We start from the raw sequence: 23,623 nt of genomic DNA on the forward strand, positions 1-23,623 counted from the left end.
ACCAACAGGGAATCTGTCTGCCTTTGGTCTGCAGAGGCTGGTATATAAACGTTTTGGAATTAATCCCTCTGTGCATCCTCTCAATAAGAGCACTGGCTTTGTTTGCTCTGGTGTGGAATACTGTTTTGCAGCGCTCACTGTAGCTGTCAGAGGAGGCCTTCCGTGTCAGGAGCGCTGGCACGCAACTGGTCTGTTTTCACATTTTTTTTTTTTTAAGATAAAACAAGGTTCAAACCACACATTCTCTGTGAACTGCTAAAGACCGGGAAAAATTACTTTCTCTTCTCATGACCTGGATTGACAAAAAGCACACCTCCAAGAGCCACAGGATGAGTGAATCCCTTTTAAAGACCCAAGTAATGAAGCCCTCAGGGAATTGGCGTGCGTGGCAGAATTTACAGTGGCTTCTGGAGATGAACAGTGCGGCAGGAAGAGGTTCAGGGCTGCCGGCTGTTGAAATACAGTCTGCATTTATTTTATATCAGCCTATTTTGGGCCCCAGTGAGAAAGTTATTTTAATATCTTGCTCTGCTAGAAATATACATGGTAAGTGGCAGATGTCAAAAAAAGAGGGGGATAAAGTTACAGCACTCCATTCTCCTTGAGACTTACAGAGTTTGTATAGTTGTTCTCTTTTTAGCCTTTGAAATAAACACTGATGCATACAGAAGCAGGATGTTAGGCATAGCCCACATCAGTGACCCTCAAATGACTCAGAATTCAGGGCTAGGGTATTGAGGACCTGCATTTTCAACAGGTTGCCCAGGTGATTCTGATACAGCCAGGCCAGTGCTTGGGAACACCTGGTCTGACCCAGTACACTTATTTTACATGTAAAAATTTAAAATTACTTGAGGTGCTATCCTAGTATGGACCTGAAACCGTATTTTCTGGCTCCCAGCATATCCATTTCCCAGGAGGTCACAGTGCCTCTTAAAGTGGTCACAGTTAAGAGCTTAGGCCACCAGTTTCCCTCCATAGACAGGGCCTGCTTACCAGTTGAGGTTTGGAGGTGCACATTTGAAATCTGAGGTCTCATGACCTCCATTAGGGCTCTTTTCTTTTCAGTCACTGTTGTCAAGGTTGAAACTCTTAATTACTCTAAACCGCTGCATCTATGAGAAGCTTGGTAGATTATTTTTCTCTGTTGTTTTCTTTTGTTGAGTTTCACAAATTTCTTGAATTTATTTTTTATAGATTTCCATCTTCAGCTTACTTCTAAATAGAAGTTGAGTAATAAAATCAAAATACAGTATTGTTCAATATGAGTAAAAATTATTTTTAAGACACCAGATATTGACTCCCCATTAACTGTATACTGACTGAATCTAAACACCCAGCTTTCCTAGAACTAGGAATGATATGAACTTTGTTCTGTAAGTCTCCTGAATAAACAGTATATAACCAGCTCTTATTAAGAAGAAGCATTTATCCATTTATTCACTCTTTCACCAGATACTGACCATCTCCTATCTATAGGCACTGTTCTAGACATGGAATACAGTTATGATCAGGAGAGAAAATGTCCATATTCTCAAGGAGCTTAAGTTCTAGAGGGAGATTGTATGTGAAAATAAGATTATACAACCCCCTAGAGGAAGAGATATTTATTTGTTCTGTTCCTTGCTGTGTCTCTGGTGGCAGAGCAATATCTAACACCCATCAGGTACACAGTGGACAAGTATTGAATGAATGAGCACCGTCAGATGAAACAGAAACCATGGCCCTTCCCAAACTAACTGTTTTATAAGCTGAAAGAATTGGTAACATTCCATAAGAAATGTTATTTATGTACAGGATTAAACCATGTGCATTTGTTTCTAATTTGCTGTATTTTATAAGCTCTAAAAGCTTTTTGTGAAAAAAAAATTTTTTTATATCAGAGTGTACTTTCAGGTGTGTGTCTGGCATACATGGATATTAACTCACATAGCAGCTGGAAATATATATTATATACCTATAAAGATCTAATTATTTATAGTATTTTATTTTATAAAATAAATGATACTTTTATGTACAAGCTAAAACAGTCAAGGATGAAATGGTCTTCACAAGACTTGAACGTTTGTTGTGACAAAATAAAAAGGACATTCAGGTGAGCAGCATTATCAGCAGTTACAGTTTGTTCGGGTTGTGTTGGCTGTGGCTGTCATGCTGTCATTGTATGTAGGGTTCTAGTCTCTCAGCTTTCAAAACATTTAAGAGCTGATGTTAAATAGGGATTTACATAACATGGTGTTTCTTTGCCATCATTCCCAGCAAAGGATATCTCCACCATGTAAAAGGTGGTAGCCAAGCTAGGAATACAAAATAAAATGAGAAGGTTTGAAAATAGCTGTGATTCTATTAAAAAAAGAAAAAAAAAAGGGGGGGTGGGGGTTAGCTTCACCAGTGGCTCAGCAGTAAGGAATCCACCTGCCACACAAGAGCCACAGGAGAAATGGGTTTTGTCCCAGGATCAGGAAGATCCCCCTGGACGAGGGCATGGCAGCCCACTCCAGTGTTCTTGCCTGGAGGATCCCATGGACAGAGGGGCCCAGCAGGCTGCAGACCTTAAGCTGCAAAGGTTGGCTACCACTGAAGCAACTTCGCTGGTAGGATGGAGGTGGGGGCCTAGCACGCATGTGATTCTATAAAAATGTTGAATCCTGTACACTTGAAACTGAAATTATATTGTAAATCAACTCTTCAATTTTTTTTAAAAAAAGGAAAATAGCTTGTGGCTGATTAAAGCACAAGTACTTCAAAATAATAGAATTCTCTAAGATGATTAGTTTATAAGCAAGGTATGTGATGAGACTAGTCTAGATGTCTTTATCTGTAAATAGCATTATAGTCACTATTACTATCTGAAGAAACTGAATTTTTTTTTCTGGGACGATTGGGGAAATGGCTCAGTACCTCCAAAAGGAAAAGGCCACCTCCATCGTTGTAAATTATAGTTTCTCTGCACTTTACCCTGCAACATTAAGATATGAAAGGTACTCAGCTTTCAAACTTTCAACAGATACCACTTTCAACACTTCTCACATGCCCTTTATGTTAAACACTGTAAGATGAGAATGTTGAAAGTGCTAGAATGAAGAGGAGGGAGGTAGAACAGAAACATGACTAAAAGTAGTGAGGAAATGGCTGACACATTACAGAAATGAGTTGTTTGATAGTTTAATTCCGTAGGGCTCCCAGTTTGTGCATTACTGGAAAAATGCTGTGCCTGAGAAACCCATGCAAGAGACAACCCTTGCCTGAGAAACCCGGCAAGAGACGAGGGAAAGGACGAGCAATTGAAAAGGTGGAAAACTGGTGGCCACAGAATCAGCCTCCATGTCAGATACCCCTTAACTCAAAGTGAATTTGGGAGACAGGTGAGAATTTGAGAACTTGAAGACTAAGCATATTGTGAAACGCTGCTGCTGAAGTTTTGGTCACAAGCCATGGATTATTCATGAGATCAAAGCCAGTTCATATTTGCATGATATCAAAGTGAGTAGCTAGGTCATGAGTGCACCATGCAGATGTTCTTGGGTTCCACACCCTGCCTGCAGAAGTTACAGTGTTGGGAGAGAGATTTCAGTGTAGACAGACTTGTTTGTTTGTTTTTTGACAGAATTGTTTTAACTTGGGGAAAAGACAAGTCTGTCCCTGGACAGTAGATATAAAATACCCAAGCAGAGAGAATGAGCCTCATTTTAAAATATCTGCAAGAACCGACTCTTATTCCTGCTGGTATATTACATCTCAGGACTAAGTTCAAACCCTTCTTAGTTCACTGAAAATCTTAGATCCCAAAAACATCTTTGAAGAACAGATTGAAAGCCACAAATTCTTTTTTACAGTACATAGGTTGCAGAGGCTCTTTGTTTCACTGAAATATTAAAACCGAAGTCCCAGTTTTAACTAACTCATTTGTGATGGTGTCAAAAGCTATACATGAGCAGTATCTTATTAGCAGTTGCTTTTCATGAAAATAAGAAAAACAAAATTAGGCCTCTTAGGATAAATTTTTTTAAGATTATGAAGAAGCAAAAAGATTTTAAACTAATGTTATAAAGATCTCATTCTCTCTCATGTAAGTAATCTGCCCACATTTAGTGTCATTATCTGTATAGTGTCATTTTGGCCTCAGAAAAAACATGGTCTCAAGACCTAGCCTGTTTGGAAGTTGCAGGGCTCTGTTCCGTGCAGAGGTGCAGGAGTTTTGCTCTCAAGTCCACAGACGATGAGCTAACCTGCCAGCAAAGATTAACACATTGGTTGTCTCTGTCATGTTCAGATGTGATAAATAACGCTTTTGAGTATGTTTTAATTTCAAATTGCTTTTTAATAACTAAAAATATTAAAATTTTACCTTATATAGGATGTCTCCTCACCTCCAGCTTTCTTCCCTCTCCTCATCCCTGGTGACGGTGGGATGGAAGTGGGGGCCTTTTGCACAATACAACGTGTTAAAAATTATGCCAAAGGGAGTGGGGGGAAAAATGAATCCACAGATTACTTACTAATTGTACAGAAGGAAATATGTCATTACAGTGAAACCATCTGATAGTCACCACTTAAACCCAGTGATCAAACTTATAGCATTACTGAGATACAGGAGAGCCTGACGTTTAGTGCCTCCTGAATTGATGCAGTTGAAGTATATAATATTCCATAGAAGATTTTCTTGCAAAAAATGTTTAACCTAAATCTAAGCAAGCCTTTTCAGACCCAACTTTCAGCTTGTAAGCAAATGACACAATGAAAAAAGTGATAATAATAAGAGAGAGACATTTTATACGACAGCTGCCGTGGTCTCCTCAAAAAGTCAGTTATTTCCATGAAAAAAGTTAATGATTTTTATTTTCATTTCTTAAAAAATGGGGAAGGGCTAGTCTAGATTTAAAAGGCAAAATAGAGATAAAAGCCAAATGCAATGTGTGAGTCTTGATTAATTCTAGTTTGAGAAGAAAAGTTAAAATAAAATATATTCTTGGGACAACTGGAGAAATGTGAATATGGATTGTATATCAGATGGTATGGCATTATTGTTAGTTTTTTTTTTTTTTTTCATTTGAAAGTGATCATGTATGACTTGTCCTGTGCTTACAAGATGTTTGCTGAGGCATAAAGGAATGAGGAGTCATGGTATCTGCCACTATCAAACCTAGAATATATAAGTGTGCTCGTGGTACTGATCTTTCAACTCTTCAATACGTTTGAGAGTTCTGTGTATATGTATATACATACATACATATGTATGTTTCACTACATACTGTGTAGAGATAGAAGAGGAAGTGGAGAAGGGGAAGAAAGTTGGCTTGTTCTTTGAGAAGCAAAAGTTATAGAAATACTAAGTGACTTTAAAAGAACTAATTGATTTTCCCCTCTTTTCTATTTTAGGCTCAAGAGAAAGGAAGATTAGACTATGCTAAGGTAGGTAGATTTTGTGCATTCTATGCAGTTTTATACATTTCTATTTGCTATTTGGTTTTTATTTATATTTGAAAAATCAAAAGAAAAGCATCACATTCAAAACTAAGGGACCTTCCCTGTGAAGTAACAGGCATTAACAGGTGAAATAGGATTCATTTAATGGTAAGTTTATTTAGTTAATGCCTACTTCTTTCCAGACACTGTGTTAGGCGTCAAGAATAGGAGAGTGAACCAGATCAGTTCTTTCATTCATGACATTTACAAGCTAGTTGAGGAGGTGATTAATAAACAACTAAATGGATACATAATATAATGTCAACTGGTGGTAAGTTCCATGAGGAAAAATTAACTGGGTAAGATCACTGACCATTGCTGGAAAGATGTCTTTGGACTATGGAAAAGAGCTTTTAGCATCTTCAGGTAATACCTGGGAAGCACCATACAGGGCAGGTTTGGATTCCTAGAGGCAGTAGTTTTCATATAACCTGTGGAGCTTTTGAAAACATACATGCCTGGGTTACCACAGCATCATACCTCTTTCACCAACTTCACAATTCCCTGGTAGGCAGAGCAGGCCAGGGGCAGGATGGAAGGGTTTGAAAAAAAGGCTCCGCAGATCATTTTGACACATAGCCTTGTTCAAACACTGCTGTGGGATTTTGGATTTCAGCGCACCTGTGCAAGCCTTTGAACACACTTGGGTTTTCTCCTGAGGAACAAATGAAGTATTTTCGCAGGTGTGTGGGGTGCGTACAGCTGCTTGAATAAAGGAACATGCTAACCATCTGGTTTTTACAACAGTCAAGCATAGCCAGAGCGTGAGCACACCTGTACTCCAAAGACGAGGAGGACGAGATGGGACCTGAAAGAGCTGTGCTTGCGCTGGGACAGCTGGACCCCCCAGTGATCGCTCCAAGGCTGACCCAGAGCCTTGTGCTCTCTCGGCAGCCCTGAAGTGTACAGCCATGGCTCCATGCCTTTTCTTTGCATGAAGTGCGGTTCTTTCCTTCTCTGTCTCACAGACTTATGTGTGCTTCTAGAAAAATTAGATTAAGAGTGGTATCTCTATACTGAAGACTTCTGTGTTTGTCACTCTATCTTTGATGTCTGTGCTAAGTCGTTTCAGTCATATCCAACTGTTCGTGACCACATGGACTGTAGCCCGCCAGGCTCCTCTGTCCATGGGATTCTCCAGTCAAGAATATTGGAGTGTGTTGCCATTTCCTTCTTAGATGTCTACTTGAGCCTTATACATAAATGGTCTCCCACAGGCAGAGATGCTCAAAGTGTCTTAAACTGAACTCAACATCTTCCCAACATCTCTGGTCACCTTTTTTTTAGTACTTTATTTTTCAGGCAGTTTTTAAGTTCATAGCAAAACTGAGCAAAAAGTGTAGAAAGTTTGCATTACCCTCTGACACCACACAAGCATAGCCATCCCCACTGTTAGCGTCCTGCAGCATATTGGAACATCTGTTATCATCAGTAAACCTGCATTAATACATCTTTATAACCCAAAGTCCATCACTGACATTAGGGTCTAATGTTAGTGTTATATCTCTGGTCCTTATTACTTGTTCTGTCTCCTGATGTTGTCTGTCATCCCACCAGTGAACCATGTGAGAAAATTAGAAGTCACTCTCAAATGCTCTTACCCCCTTCACCCTTATGTTCCATAACCAAGTCATACCAGTTTTATTGCCTACATTTTCTTAAATCCAGTCCCTCCTCTTGATGCCTCTTCCATTGCTCACACTGCATCCTGCTTTGAACCACTAGAAAGCCTGTGACTGTTCTCTATGCCTCTCTTTTGTCCCCAAAGATCCATCACCAGCCAAAATGTCTATTTAAACCACAAGGCTGGCAGTTCCACACTGCATCTTAGAAGCCTTCCTTGGCCCTATGTTTTCTATAAGGCATATTCAAAGCTTACCACAATGGCATATAAAGCACTGTGATCTCGCTCCCTGGAGGCACTCTCCAGCTTCATGTCCTCCACGCTGTGCTCCAGTGGCACCAAATTACACAAAACATACTGTTTCTGTTCTCTGCGCCTTGACCCGAGCTGTCCCCTCTGCTTGGAATGCAGCAGTGTCCCCCTTTATCTGGCTTCCCCTGCCTCTTCTGTAAGGCCTAATGTAGGATCGTCTCCAGGAGAAAGTCTGCCTGGGTCCCTGGGCTGGATGAGCTGCTTTCCTCCATTCTCTAGTCCACCGTGCACCTCTCAGTCATTGCGCTTCACTCCATTGTTTATTATGACCATTTATGAGAAAGATCATAGGCTGTGAGCTCTTTGAGGGCTCAGATGGTAACTTATTTGTACACTCGGTGCCTAGCACAGTGCTTGGCCCTTGGCAAATAGTGAATGAGTGAGTGAGTGAGGTTGTAAGAAAATAGAAGACCCATGCAATTAGTTGCAGGAGAAATTCTTGTATATGGTTTTTTTATTTCAATCACAAAGGAAAGGAAAGCTTTTGACACAAGCTGCAGGTATCAGCAGGGATAAGAAGATTGCTTGAGAAGGTTAATAAACTAACTTGGAGATAAATGCAGGGATTTCACTATGATAAAGAAAATAACTTATAAACAAAAAAATTAAGGGCAGTGACATCATGATTTGGCAATAGAGTGATTACTTATCATTGCTGCTTATTTATGACTCAGAAAACTCTTTTAGGATTGCTTATTGCAGAAGCACCTGCCAGGAAAAGAGACTAGAAGAAAAGGAAAAAAAGAAAATGGAGACACAGATAGAACACTCTGAACCAAGCAATGGCTCTGTCACCAACTCACTGCAAAATCTGTTATCAGTCACTTAATCTTTTTGGTTTCCCCTCAGTTTCCTTAGTATGAGAGGAGCAGGTTACAATATTTTCCAGCATTCTTGCCTGGAAAATCCCATAGATGGAGGATGGGTACAGTAGCTGGTGGGCTGGTAGGGTACTGTAGGAGGATGGGTACAGTAGCTGGTGGGCTGGTAGGGTACTGTAGGAGGATGGGTAGTAGCTGGTGGGCTGGTAGGGTACTGTAGGAGGATGGGTACAGTAGCTGGTGGGCTGGTAGGGTACTGTAGGAGGATGGGTACAGTAGCTGGTGGGCTGGTAGGGTACTGTAGGAGGATGGGTACAGTAGCTGGTGGGCTGGTAGGGTACTGTAGGATGGGTACAGTAGCTGGTGGGCTGGTAGGGTACTGTAGGAGGATGGGTACAGTAGCTGGTGGGCTGGTAGGGTACTGTAGGAGGATGGGTACTGTAGCTGGTAGGATACAGTCCATAGGGTCACAAAGAGCTGGACACAACTGAGCAACTTCACCTTCTTTCTTTCAGTTTCCTTAGTATGAGAGGAGCAGGTTACAGTAGTGCTATTCTACTTTCCAGGCCCAAATTTGAGAGGAGACATTCTTTTGCTGTGGGGGGGGTGGGCAGAGGGAACATTCTTATCTTATATACTATTAAGGTCCAGATTCATTCCTTCATCTGCTTCATCCACCCAAGCATGGTGGATCTAATATTTAATATATGCAGCCAGACCTAACCTAGACCTTCCTATCAAAAGTCCCCCTTTGCTCTGTTTTTTTCCTCCTTAACATTTATCATAATCTACAATTATAATTTTTATTTAGTTCCCTGTGTTTTGTTTCTTTTTCCAGTAGACTAAGGCAAGACCTGAAGGCAGGGCCTTCAATGGCCTTGTCCATCGTAGCATCATCTGTGCCCAGCACAGGCTTACATGCAGGAGTGCTTGACAAATGTTTATGGACGAGGGCTGCATTAGTGAGATGTTAGAAGTGCAGGCAGCTCAGAGGTCTGGAACTGGGGATCACAGACTCAAATTAGCCAATACAGTCAGTATACTCTAGGACACTGTCCATACCTATGTTCAGTACCCTCAGATTGCCTTCCCAAGCACCCAGTGATAATAGTTGTGATGCCAGCTAACAGAAACCCACCTACTGGAGTAAGTGATGCTGTGCTGATATTTAAGGGCATAACTTGATCTCAGCAGTTAACCCAGACCTGTTATCCATGCTGCTGCTACTGCTGTTAAGTCACTTCAGTCATGTCCGACTCTGTGCGACCCCATAGACGGCAGCCCACCAGGCTCCCCCGTCCCTGGGATTCTCCAGGCAAGAACACTGGAGTGGGTTGCCATTTCCTTCTCCAATGCATGAAAAGGAAAAGCGAAAATGAAGTCGCTCAGTTGTGTCTGACTCCTAGCGACCCCATGGACTGCAGCCTACCAGGCTCCTCCGTCCATGGGATTTTCCAGGCAAGAGTACTGGAGTGGGGTGCCATTGCCTTCTCTGCTGTTATCCATACATAGACCCAAATCCAAGCACCGCGGGTAGAATGATTGTATCCTTCTCTACCAAGCGTCCAGGAGGTATCTGCAGTACTGTCTCTTACGCTGCGTATCATGGGCCCATGGGGAAGTCCTGGTCTCATGCTGATTGTTGCAGGCATCGTGCTTTGGCAGCTTAGGGCTCCCCTGGTGGGTTTACCTGTAAAACTACATTTTAAACTCAGTGTCCATTTCCAGAGAGCGTCATGAAGTTTATTTATTGCTGGATGTTTCTTTATTTCCAAGTGGTGAACATTTTCTCAAAAGCCAAGTTTTATCTGAAAAATCAGATTTTAAGTACAGATTATTTGGCCATGTGCTCTCTGGCTTCGTATGCCATCTCTCCAACTTTATCAGTCTCAGAACGGCAAGGAAGTAGAGGAGAGGGTAGAAGTGGTGATCAAAATCGGTCTCTGCTAGATCGCTGTAGAGTGTCAGTCACACTCAACAAAACAGTGGTGTGTCCTCAAACACTCAGAAAAGAAATTGAATTCCTTCTTAATTGAGTTCCTGTTGCGATGGAACTGGATCATGAATGCTTTACACTGCGACAGTGCCTTTCATCTACAGATATTAAAGCGCTCAGCAACTATCCCTTCAGTAAGTCTCTCCCGCCTCTGGAAGTTGGTTAACACCAGTCCCGGCACCCTGCCCACTCCTGAAGCTCATCCACCTGAGGCTGGCCTGGGGTGGAAGCTGTTAACTGTAAGGTGATTCTACCCAGCTTCTAAAATGAAAAAACAATAACCAACTTACCTAGTTAAAACTGCAGAAGTTTTATTGGACAGAATGTATTTACCAGAAGTGAATTGTGACCAAAAATCTGGTGCCAACAGTTTTGCTCACATACGCCGTACAAAGAGGATCTTCTTTACGTGACTGGTGTTCAGCCCTGAGTGTGTCTGTCTTAGGCAATAGGGAACTGTTCCGTGTTCCCAAGGTTTCTGGCCCCAAGCAGACTGAGTTCAGTGTTAGAGGGAAGAGTGCCACCTATTGAATTGTAGAAATCCATGGACATGTGTGGGGACCTGTGGAGAAGTGTCTCAGGCCACATTCACTCTTGGTTTGCTATGGTAACTTAATATATGTGTCTGAAGGAAAACAAGTATGTTGGCTACTCTTAGAAAAACATCTACAAACGTCTGTGTATTTTCCCCAGCTGGAGCTGAGCGTATGCCTGTAGTTTAGCCTACTGCTCCTTGAAAGAAGCATGCTGCTCAAAGACTGAGGCAGATGGTATTTTTACCACTTCAGGCAAAACATGGCACCTATGGTTCGGGTTTCTACAATTTTAATTTTTTAACACTTTCGAGATGGCTGGCTTAAAAATATCTCCATCACAGGGATACAGAACTTTTCTCCATTTCTTTTAAATAATTGCCTCAGATATACAGATTATGGATAAATATCGCTTGGTCAGAACCAGACTCAGCCCTGTGGGCCACCCTCCTGCTCATTCTCCCACAAGTGTGTAGGACTAGGCCTTACATGGGCTTTGACAGTCATGCCAATTTTGATGCAAAGACTCTAAATGGTTTGCAGGAGCTTTCTGGTATTCATCTCCAGCCTTTACTGTGTGTAGTTCATATAATTTTCCAATGACTCAGTACAGAAAAGAAAGTTGTTTTTTGTGTCTTCCCACTGAGGTTCACTTGAAGCACAGAGAGTTGCTCAAGGTTAAGCACTTGGTAAAGATTTTGCATGTGTTAGTTTATCAGGCATCCAGTTCTCAGTCAAATGTGAGAGAGGCTTTTTGAAAGGAGTGGGAGTTTTTTGCTGTTCCCCCTCTCCCAGAATTTGTTCAGGTCTCAGAGTAGCCCTTTCCCCTGCCTCAGGAGCAGTGTCTAGAGCCCCTGCCTTCTTCATCCCTCCCCACCCTCAGGCCTTGCACATTTTGTTTTATTATAAAACACATTTGCATAGGGTACACATTAAAATTCCCCTCCCAGCAGCAAACTGTGCCATCCGCAGACATTTACATTTGCATGATCACACATCATCACTTCCTCTCATGTCATGGTTCTCCTTTCCACGGCTTGCCCTTTTAGCCATTTCTTCCCATTTATTATCCATAGATTGCTTCAACCATTTTGCTGCATATTGAATCCAAAATTTTTTTTTGAACCAGTGTAGGAAATTTTCTATAGATATTATTGTCCTTTCTTTACTGACAAAGCCAGATTTTTTTTGGGGGAGGGGGCAGAGTTTTAACCGGCTTGTTCTTTCCCATAACCCTAGCTAACTGGCTCTGAGAATTTTTCATGTTGGCGCATTTAGAGACCAGATGTTGCTGTATTTTCTCTTTGCTGTACCCCTTTCTTGCGCAGATGCTCCTTCTCCTACTCTGGGACTTTGCATTAGCTCCTTTGGTAAAATATTCCAAACATCATCATTGTATGCACTAAATCTCTCATTTCCTCTAACCTCTTGAAGCTGTCTTAACATTTAGGATTTCTGGTTTTGTAATAATTATGGAGAATATCTAGAAGCAATGACATTCCCCCCTCTTTCTTCATTAAGAATTTGTGGTCCAATTATATGAGATGTTTATAATATAATTTAAAAGAAAAAATCCAAATCCATATGAGTGCAATTATATAAAATTTCATATGCTTGATAAAGACTGCATGACATGTAAAATGTAAAAAGGGCCTTAAGATAATAACTTTTTGTCTGAAAGGTATCAGTTTTAAAAATGTAGACTCTGATTTGAATTGGAATTTTTCTGTGTTACTACCTGAGCTACTGAGAATCGAAAAATAACTTTCCTGAACTCATGTTTTTAGTTCATAACCAGAATTTAATCCTAGGCTCCTAAAGAGTTCCTTGCTTCTATGGCAGTAGAAGGAATTCACTGGAAAATGTGGATTTTTAAAAATAATTTTTTAATTGAAGCATATAATGTTGTGTTAGTTTCAGCTGTACAGCACACTAATTCAGTTTTATATGCACATACACACATCCATGTTTATTCATGTTTTCAGATTATTTTCCCTTATAGATTATTACAAAATACAGGGTATAGTGCCCTGTGCTTTACAATAGTCCCTTATTGGTTACCTGTTTTATATGTAGTTGTGTATATTTGTTAAACTCCTGATTTATGCCCCCCACTTCCCTCTTTGATAATCAGAAGTTTGTTTTCTGAAATATGATGTTTTACACTGGGAATTTTTGTGCAAGCCTCAAATTGTGGTTGAGGTGCCAGGGAATAGTCGAGACAGATGAAAAAGGAAACCCTGTGCTCAACCTGTGGTGAGCACTGATGTCCTGCCCACCACAGAGGGCAGGGGCTGAAAGGCACCGTCAGGACGGCCATCTGAAATTTTTAAATCCTCCACTCCCTGTTTCCTTAAAATCAGATATGACCAATTATTTTTCTTTTGGCAGTCATACTTCAGAAACGTAGGGGGATTTTGTTTTGGGGTTTTTTTCCCAGCAATAATGAATAATTTTGTTTAATCTTTTTTTCAAAACAATTAATTTACTAAAGCTGGTTTTTGCAACTACTGCTTTGATTCCAAATCTCCTTCAAAATACAGTTATCAATGATGAAAAATAATCATTGATCTATTTCTGTTTATAATAAAGCCAAAATCTTTTGTACCATGTAAAATTTTTAATCAAAAATAAGTTCTAATTGCACATGCAATAGTTAGTCTCCAGAGCCAGAGTTGTGCCTTATTATGACCCTCAAGTCTTTTTGCAGAGCAGTCACCCTCTGGGCATTCATTCATTCATTTGTTCCCCTATTATCAAGCTATTTCTTTTCTTCCTCAAGTCTCTGATTATATTATTTTGCATTTGTCCCCAGTAACTATCATCTTACTTTGATGATCTATTCCGCTAATTTCTAAATGTTATTTTAAAATTAGATTCTCGTTCTCTGAGGTGTTTGCAGTCCCACACACTTCAGGGGCATCAACAGATTTAATGATCATAATCTTTAGTCCCTTATGGACCATGAATAAAATTATTAAATGATGTCAGTGATAAGCCTCTTTATGACATCATAAAATAATGCCACCCTCTCAGCTGTTTGCCCAAATATTATTGATATTCTTTTAATTCAATCCTCAAAGCAGTTATAAATCTTCTTTATTTTTCTTTATGTCATATATTTCTAGCTTATTGGCCTTTCATCTCTAATTTTATATATAAAATATTGAATTATTTTGTTTATAACAATAATATTTAGTGGGGCAATCTCTCCCATACTTAGGTTTATAATTTTGAATTTCTGGTTCTTGAAAAATTACATGTCTGCATAATATCTCACATTTATTAGGAAGCTAAGGCAAACTTAGATTGTTGATGAAGAGGAGTTCTTAGCTGTAAGCCTGGAATCGTGTCTGGTTTTATATCCTGAGAGCCTAACACAGTTCCTGCCACATACTGGTACCCAATAAATATATGCTGAACTACTATTGAATGAATGAATAACCCAAGATACTCCAGCTGTTTGTGCCTATGTTCCTTTTCATTCATAAGATGAATTTGACTCCACCTTTGATCCTCTTAATTTCTCCCCTAGTATATTTAATCAAATACTTCCTCAATGGCATGCACTCTCTGGGTTAAAACAAAGATTCATTTGGGGTAACCTTTTGAATCTTAGTCTAGCTAACTACAGATGCTCACCAACTGGTTCTGTGGATAAATGCTCTGCACGGTGGGGTAGCTGGATTCAATTATTGTTCCCAGTTTGTGGTATCAGGACCCACCTGTGAACAGGGAGTGAGTGTGTGACTTTATGTGGAGGACTGAGCCTTTTGTCCCCTGGAGGAGTCTGCTTAGTCCATGAAACAGTTTTAAGTAGATATGAAGGGAATACTGTTTCTTTCCATGTCATCAAAAGCAGTGGAAGGACTTGAGTTTTCCAAAAAGAGGATGAAAAGGGAGGCACCTCTGTGTCGATGTTGAATCTAGTTTCAGTAAGTCGGTAGTCTTTGTCATTGCCTTAGATTGTTATTTGCAAATTTGTTCACTAATCCTACAGCCTGATTTTACATGGAATTAAGGACTTCTGTGATGTCAAGATGTTTGATCTTACAGAAAGCTGTAATTTGTTCAGATGGTATATCTGATGCCATTCCCCCGTGCTTCCTCAGCTGTGTCTGAAGGCACTACTTAGCTTCCCTGCTGACACATGAGACTGAATATCGATCCTCGATATGCTTAAGCACCTTTCTGAAATGGCATGGTAGCTGTGCACCTCAATTTTAAACAGAATTACTGAGGTCACAGTGGAGATGACAGAGATTACCACTGAGTAGATCTTTTCTTTCTTCCAAGTGCTTGACTTTCTGGCTTGAGGAAAGATCTTACCTATCCACCAGATAGTACTAAAGCCAAAGATGTGCCTCTGAAGATTGATTCATGCATGATGCCCCCTATGGAAGGTCTCCCTGTTCTAGAGCCAAAGAAATTTTGCTGCCTTTTGTCTTCATTCCTACGCACCTGTTAGGAAAGGCTGTAGGCTTTTCTACGTCCTGTGACCCTGGTAAGATGCATGTCATTGTAAGCATTTTCTTCAGGGTGCTCTCTGTTCAAGACATACACTGAGCACGTCAATCAAGCGGTTCTATCAGATCCTGTCTCTGAATCCTTTCGTTTTATGGAGAAGAGATGAAATAAGCTAACGGTGTTCACACAGTTACTATCTCACAGCCATGATTCTAGCCAGGTCTATTGACTCCACACTGTACTCTTCACTATCACACTGTTTCCCAGGGTGCTTTAGACATACAACAAAAAGAAGTAAGAGAGAATTTGTAGTCAGTCTCTGGTCTTACCAAAATCCAGAAAATGGTATGCATTACTCTATAATCCTAACATAATTCTGGTCTCGGAAATAGTGACTATCTAGTAAGTGAATATCTTAGGATTTATTTGCTGAACTAGTTCAGTGATTATTGTGATTTTTTTCCTAAGCTGGTATGCATTCTTCCCTCTTTCAAGAAAGTTTTAGAGATATGACCATTTAAGACAAGTTCTCAAGATTTCCTTGGTGGTCCGGTCGGCCTTGCAATGCAGGGGATGCAGATTCGATCCCTTGTGGGGAACTAAGAGCCCACATACAGCACAATGAAAGATCCCACATGAGCGTCAGAGATCCCACGTGCTACAACTAAGACCCAATGCAGCCAAATAAATAAACATAAAAAAATATAAATCAAGTTCTCATCACTGTTCTCTCGATGAAAGCAAGGGTCTATATTAACGAATACCATAGCACCATAACGTCGAGCCCTCCTACATCTGGAGGAGGTGTTAATCCTGCAGAAATGATTACACTTATATGGTACAGAGTAACAGCATCACCCCCATAGCATTGCTTCCTGCATGTGCCCTCAGTCTGATGTGATCTGCCTGGAAGGCCTGGCTGAGATATACATCGTTTGTCATTGCTCTAAGTAGCTATTGTTTTTCTGTCATTTGATGTGTGTTCCAGTGATGGATGAAGGGCTTCCCAGGTGGCGCTAGTGATAAAGAACCTGCTTGTCAGTGCAGGAGACAGAAGAGATGCAGGTTTGATCCCTTGTCATGAAGATCCCCTGGAGAAGGGAATGGCAACCCACTCCAGTATTCTTGCCTGGAGAATCCCATGGACAGAGAAGGCTGGTGGGCTATAGTCCATAGGGTGGCAAAGAATTGGACATGACTAAAGCCACTTAGCATGCACACTGAGACCAGTGATGGAATTTGTGTGTTTTGAGCTCATTTTGTATCAGGATGTATGTTGGGATGCCAGGAATCTAGGCTCAATGGATAGTAGTGATGCTGGTGGTAGTAGTGGTTTTGAGTTAAGTGATCCCAAGGTTTTGGCAGATTGAAAAATCAGAATATGAGGAGAATTTAAGAAATGAATGAAGGTACTTCCCTGGTGTGCAGTGGATAAGAATCCACCTGCCAATGCAGGGGACATGATCCCTGCCCTGGGAAGATCCCACATGCCTTGGAGCACCTAAGTCTCTGCACAACTACTGAGCCCATGCTCTCGAACCTGTGCTCCAGAACAAGACAAGCCACTGCAATGAGAAGCCCCTCACCACAACAGAGTAGTCCCCACTCAACTGCAACTAGAGAAAACCCAAGTGTAGCAGCAAAAACCCAGTGCAACCAAAAATTTCAAATTAATTAATTAATTTTTTAGGAAGAGAAATGAATAAGATATAGACTCAAGTCAAGCTGGAAACTCAAATTCACTCTTGCATAATTTATGTGTTTCTCTCATAATCCCCAGGATGGTTTACATACATGATGTGCATGCATCATTAAATTTTCCTCTAGAAGACATGATAACCAAGCAGCAAAAATTGCTTTTTCTGTGGAATTAAGCCTCAATTTAATATAATTCCATACATATGTCAGATGGGGCTTCCCAAGTGGCACAGTGGTGCCACCTGCCAGAGCAGGAGACGCAAGAAATGCAAGTTTGATCCCTGGGTTGGAAAGATCCCCTGGAAGAAGAAATGGCAACACACTCCAGTATTCTTGCCTGGAAAATCCCATGGACAGAGGAGCCTGGTGGCCTGTAGTCCATGGAGTCGCAAAGAGTCGGACACAACTGAGCACCACCACCACCCTCAGATACCCTACTTACCAAATGTTAATGAGAATTTATAAATTAACTTTTAAAAACTAAAATCATATACTTATTCCCTTTAATGACAACTTGAAATCAGGCACATCTACTCATACCCTGAGCTCCAAGCTGACCTCTTGTTTCTTAAGCAGCAGGCACAACTTTACCTGAATACTCATCCATAGAGTGAACAGTTTTGGTCAGTTTTGATTATGCCAATAAAATGTTTTTAACTATATGAAAATATTTCTAAATTATATATGTATGTATGGGTGTTTGTTTAGAGGTATTTATACATATAATACGGGGTTCCTTGGTAGCTCAGCTGGTAAAGAATCAGCCTGCAATGCGGGAGACCCCAGTTCATTTCCTGGGTCCAGAAGATCACCTGGAGAAGGGATAGGCTATCCACTCCAGTATTCTTGCCTGGAGAATCCCTATGGACAGAAGAGCCTGGTGGGCTACAGTCCGTGGGATTGCAACCAGTTAGACATGGCTGAGCAACTAAGTATAGCATACATATAGTATACATATATATTCAGATATGATCATTTTTATGAAATGAGTTGTTTGATTATGTTCAGGTCTTTGTGGATAGTATTTCACAACACAGACTCAGATGTACTTCACTGAGAGGTTGAGCCTTGAAATCAGTTCTGAAATCTCACTCTCAACAGGAGGCCACACACATCATCCAGACTGAGCTTAATAGACTCATGTGGAAGAGAGGGCAAGAAAAATGATACCCTATCTGTTTTTATTGTGTGTTTTTCTTTCCCCTTTTAGGGAGAATAGACAGAATTTTCAGTGATCAAGATGATTTGGAAATTCATTTTTCAGAACAAGCATGTTTCCTATTTTCTAATAATCACAGTTTTAAAATATTGAAAATACTTCCATGAATCTATGTAAAATAGTCTATATTCTTTATAATTAAAGCCAGGTTAATCAGTCAGTCAGGCAGTTCAGTTGCTCAGTCATGTCCTACTGTTCAAGACCCCATGGACCACAGCATCCCGGGCCTCCCTGGGATGGAGGTAAACTCCCCGAGTTTACTCAAACTCATCTCCATTGAGTCGGTGATGCCATCCAACCATTTCATCCTCTGTCATCCCCTCCTCCTCCCACCTTCAATCCTTCCCAGCATCAGGGTCTTTTCAAATGAGTCAGCTCTTCACGTCAGGTGGCCACAGTATTGGAGTTTCAACATCAGTCCTTCCAATGAACACTCAGGACTGATCTCCTTTAGGATGGATTGGATGGATCTCCTTGCAGTCCGAGGGACTCTCAACAGTTTTCTCCAACACCACAGTTGAAAAGCATCAATTCTTTGGTGCTCAGCTTTCTTTATAATCCAACTCTCATATCCATACATGACTACTGGGAAAACCATAGCTTTGACTAGATGGACCTTTGTTGGCAAACTAATGTCTCTGCTTTTTAATATGCTGTTTAGATTGGTCATAACTTTTCTTCCAAGGAGCAAGCGTCTTTTAATTTCATGGCTACAGTCACCATCTGCATTGATTTTGGAGCCCCCCAAAATAAAGTCAGCCACTGTTTCCACTGTTTCCCCATCTATTTGCCATGAAGTGATGGGACTGGATGCCATGATCATAGTTTTCTGAATGTTGAGCTTTAAGCCAACCTTTTCACTCTCCTCTTTCACTTTTGTCAAGAGGCTCTTTAGTTCTTCACTTTCTGCCATAAGGGTGGTATCATCTGGGTATCTGAGGTTATTGATATTTCTCCTGGAAATCTTGATCCCAGCTTGTGCTTCATCCAGCGCGGCATTTTGCATGATGTACTCTGCATATAAGTTAAATAAGCAGGGTGACAATATACAGCCTTGACGTACACCTTTCCCTATTTGGAACCAGTCTGTTCCATGTCCAGTTCTAACTGTTGCTTCCTGACCTGCATTACAGATTTCTCAAGAGGCAGGTCAGGTGGTCTGGTATTCCCATCTCTTTTTTTCCATAGTTTATTGTGATCCACACAGTCAAAGGCTTTGGCAGAGTCAATAAAGCAGAAGTAGATGTTTTTCTGGAACTCTCTTGCTTTTTCGATGATACAGCAGATGTTAGCAATTTGATCTCTGGTTCCTCTGCCTTTTCTAAAACCAACTTGAACATCTGGAAGTTCAAAGTTCATGTATTGTTGAAGCCTTGCTTGGAGAATTTTGAGCATTACTTTACTAGCGTGTGAGATGAGTGCAATTGTGCGGTGGTTTGAGCATTCTTTGGCATTGGCTTTCTTTGGGATTGGAATGAAAACTGACCTTTTCAAGTCCTGTGGCCACTGCTGAGTTTTCCAAATTTGCTGGCATGTTGAATGCAGCACTTTCACAGCATCATCTTTCAGGATTTGAAATAGCTCGTCTGGAATTCCATCACCTCCACTAGCTTTGTTCGTAGTGATGCTTCCTCAGGCCCACTTGACTTCACATTCCAGGATGTCTGACTCTAGGTAAGTGATCAAACCATCGTGATTATCTGGGCCGTGAAGATCTTTTTTGTGTAGTTCTTCTGTGTATTCTTGCCACCTCTTCTTAATATCTTCTGCTTCTGTTAGATCCATACCATTTCTGTCCTTTATTGAGCCCATCTTTGCATGAAATGTTCCCTTGGTATCTCTAATTTTCTTGAAGAGATCTTTAGTCTTTCCCATTCTGTTGTTTTCCTCTATTTCTTTGCACTGATCACTGAGGAGGGCTTTCTTATCTCTCCTTGCTATTCTTTGGAACTCTGCATTCAAACGGGTATATCTTTCCTTTTCTCTTTTGCTTTTCACTTCTCTTCTTTTCACAGCTATTTGCAAGACCTCCTTAGACAACCATTTTGCCTTTTTGCATTTCTTTTCCATGGGGATGGTCTTGATCCCTGTCTCCTCTACAGTGTCACGAACCTCCGTCCATAGTTCTTCAGACACTCTATCAGATCTAGTCCCATAAATCTATTTCTCACTTCCACTGTATAATCATAAGGGATTTGATTTAGGTCATACCTGAATGGTCTAGTGGTTGTCCCTACTTTCTTCAGTTTAAGTCTGAATTTGGCAATAAGGAGTTCATGATCTGAGCCACAGCCAGCTCCAGGTCTTGTTTTTGCTGACTGTATAGAGCTTCTCCATCTTTGGCTGCAAAGAATATAATCAGTGTGATTTCGGTGTTGGCCATCTGGTGATGTCCATGTGTAGAGTCTTCTCTTGTTGGAAGAGGGTGTTTGTTATAACCAGTGCGTTCTCTTGGCAAAACTTTGTTAGCCTCTGCCCTGCTTCATTCCGTACTCCTAAGGCCAAATTTGCCTGTTACTCCAGGTGTTTCTTGACTTCCTACTTTTGCATTCCAGTCCCCTGTAATGAAAAGGACATCTTTTGGGGGTGTTAGTTCTAAAAGGTCTTGTAGGTCTTCATAGAACTGTTCAACTTCAGCTTCTTCAGCATTACTGGTTGGGGCATAGACTTGGATTACCCTGATATTGAATGGTTTGCCTTGGAAATGAACCAGGTACATTATATAAATGTTAATGTGAGCTTTGCAATGTATCCCCATGTTCCCTTATTCTTCAAACCTTATATTTGTGAAGCTTATTGATGTTAATTTCACATACATTATCTTATTCGTTCCTCATAATAATTGCCTGTGGCATAAATATTATCTCTGTGATTTTAGGTGAGGTGGGCTTAGAGAAGTTACTATGCCCAAGGTCACACATGTCCAGGTCCAGAGTTTCCCCACTGCCAGGGAGAGAGGCAGTGTGCTTATTGCTTCTCTATGATTATTTTTTGTATTATTATGAAACAGCATAAATGAATTAATCAGTCTTAGGAAGGTAACATCTCATCCTGTTATAAGATTAAAAAATGGTTCCTGTGTGGTTTCATTTGGAGGATTCTGCTCCAAGGTTCTTGAAAGGTCATCATGTCTGGAAATATGTGGCATTTTGTCCCTCTTGGAGTTCACCTTTCTTACCTCCCATCTCCATGGGCTTCCAGAACTTGGCCAGGGAAAAGGAGAGTAGTGTAACAAATGCCATGTGTGTCCTGAACTCTCACACAGTTATACAGAATGATTTTAATTCTTCAAAACAATAAATAGAACTTGTTAAAAATTAGTATCTCAAAACTCAATACAGATCTATATTACAGTAAATTACAGGCTATTTTACAAAAGAAAAATACTCTGATATTTTATTAGAGAATAGTGAAAATGTTTAAAGCTTGTGAAAAATTATGTTTGTCATTTTGAACTTATCTTTTATCCAGTGACTTCAATGTAGCATGATGAACACTGAAATTTTTTTTTTTAATTTGAAAATGATAAGAGGCAGTGTCCGGTTGGTTGCATGAAACCCCAATACCAATGTTGCAGTCAGAGTCTTTGGTTGAGATTTTTAATTAAAAAAAAAAGTTTCTGTTATTAAGAATTTTTTAGGTACAAATATATTAGTTTTGTTTTATTCAGTGCCTTTTTGTTTAAAAAGTATGAGTACAAGAGTATACTTACTCAAGTATATTGAGGTATTTATGGCTTTTTCTTAGCAGAAAATGTGGAAATTTTCCACCTCCAATTCCTGTTGACATTTGTTCCACAATTGTATGGCATTTTTACTTGTGGTAGAAAAAAAAATGTGTATGCTGTAAGATGATGTACATAATTAATCTAATGATGGCTTAGGTTTCTGTCATCTCTGTAAATATGATTTTATCTGAAAATATTTGATTTGAAGTATTTTTTAAAATCTGTGATGTGTATTTTAAAAGTTTGTCCTGTGCAAAGGACAATATTGGCATATGTGTTCTCTTCTCAAATGAAATTCGAATTTTTCCTAGATAGATAGATACACACACACATACACCTCATAAGGTATATAGAACAGAAGGTATATGTATGTGTATGCAATCCTCACAATAGTTCTATGAGGTAAGTACTATTATATGTATCTTATATATATTATATAGATATATCAGAACAGTGCTAGGCACATGTAAGTACTACATATGGGGTTGTCTTTGTTGCTATTGCTATTATTATTATATTATTATTACTATTTTAATATCGGGACACACCACCATTCTAATTGTGTCTTCACCTGTGAATTCATGTGATTGAGGGAATAACTAAAAATTCTCTTATTTCCACTTTCTTCCATTTTTGCCAAAATAAGACATTTAATTAAGGTCATTAGATCAGTAGATTAAGTATTTAAGATCAGTAGATTTTTTTTTCCTACAGATTATTTTACATAATTTGTTATTCTAGTTCAGTTCAGTTCAGTCACTCAGTTGTGTCCAACTCTTTGCAACCCTGTGGATTGCAGCACACCAGGCTTCCCTGTCCATCACCACCTCCCAAAGCTCGCTCAAACTCATGTCCATCGAGTTGGTGATGCCATTCAACCATCTCATCCGCTGTCGTCCCCTTCTCCTGCCTTCAATCTTTCCACATCAGGGTCTTTTCCAATGAGTCAGTTCTTTGCATCAGGTGGCCAAAGTATTGGAGCTTTAGCTTCAGCATCTGTTCTTCCAGTGAATATTCAGGACTGATTTCCTTTAGGATTGACTGGTTTGATCTCCTTACAGTCCAAGGGACTCTCAGGAGTCTTCTCCAACACCACAGTTCAAAAGCATCAATTCTTCGGCGTTCAGCTTTCTTTATAGTGCAACTCTCACATCCATATGTGACTACTAGAAAAACCATAGCTTTGACTAGATCTTTGTCAGCAAAGTGATGTCTCTGCTTTTTAGTAATAAGTCATTCTAAGTAAAAAGGAAATTTTTATGTTGTTTGTGATACATTTCACAGCTTATTGTATTAAAGAAAGGTTTTAATTACTGTTTTTCATTTTGTACCAAGTCTTGCCACTCAGAAGCTAGCAAAACCATTCAGTTGAAGCACAGTCAGCTTGAATCTTAAGGTTGTGTTGCACCTTGGAGGCAGCCTTGTCCCACCTCCATCTTCAGCTTAGAGTTTCACTTATACCTTCTCTGATGTGGGTATCTAGTTGCTGAGGACTTTCAATGATAGGGAATTTACAATTTGTCAAAAAAAAATTATTCGTTGTTAGACAACTCTAGTCATCTGAAGGCTCTTTCTTACTTGTAATTGAAATTGAAGCTTCCTAGAAATTTCACCTGATTGCTCTTTGTTCTGTTCCCTGAGGCATATAAAACAGGACTTCTCCTCCTTCCATTTAATTGCTTTAGTTTGAGGATGGGTTTAATATCTTCCTTACCCTTTCCTCCAGGTTAAGCATTCCTTAGATGACATGTTTCCAAATA

At 40.1% G+C, this 23,623-nt stretch overlaps 1 protein-coding gene across 3 annotated transcripts in view; it reads left to right on the plus strand.

Moving 5' to 3' along the window:
* PDSS2 (decaprenyl diphosphate synthase subunit 2) overlaps positions 1-23,623 on the plus strand; it is a 254,362-nt gene that overhangs the window by 221,370 nt on the left and 9,369 nt on the right. For all 3 annotated transcript variants that reach the window (XM_020892367.2, XM_070450019.1, XM_020892368.2), the window contains one exon: positions 5,380-5,412. In XM_020892367.2, coding sequence (XP_020748026.1) covers positions 5,380-5,412 — 33 coding nt within the window. The remainder of the gene's footprint in view (positions 1-5,379; positions 5,413-23,623) is intronic.

This window comes from Odocoileus virginianus, chromosome 19 (genome assembly GCF_023699985.2).
Source record: "Odocoileus virginianus isolate 20LAN1187 ecotype Illinois chromosome 19, Ovbor_1.2, whole genome shotgun sequence".
NCBI classification, from domain to species: domain Eukaryota; kingdom Metazoa; phylum Chordata; class Mammalia; order Artiodactyla; family Cervidae; genus Odocoileus; species Odocoileus virginianus.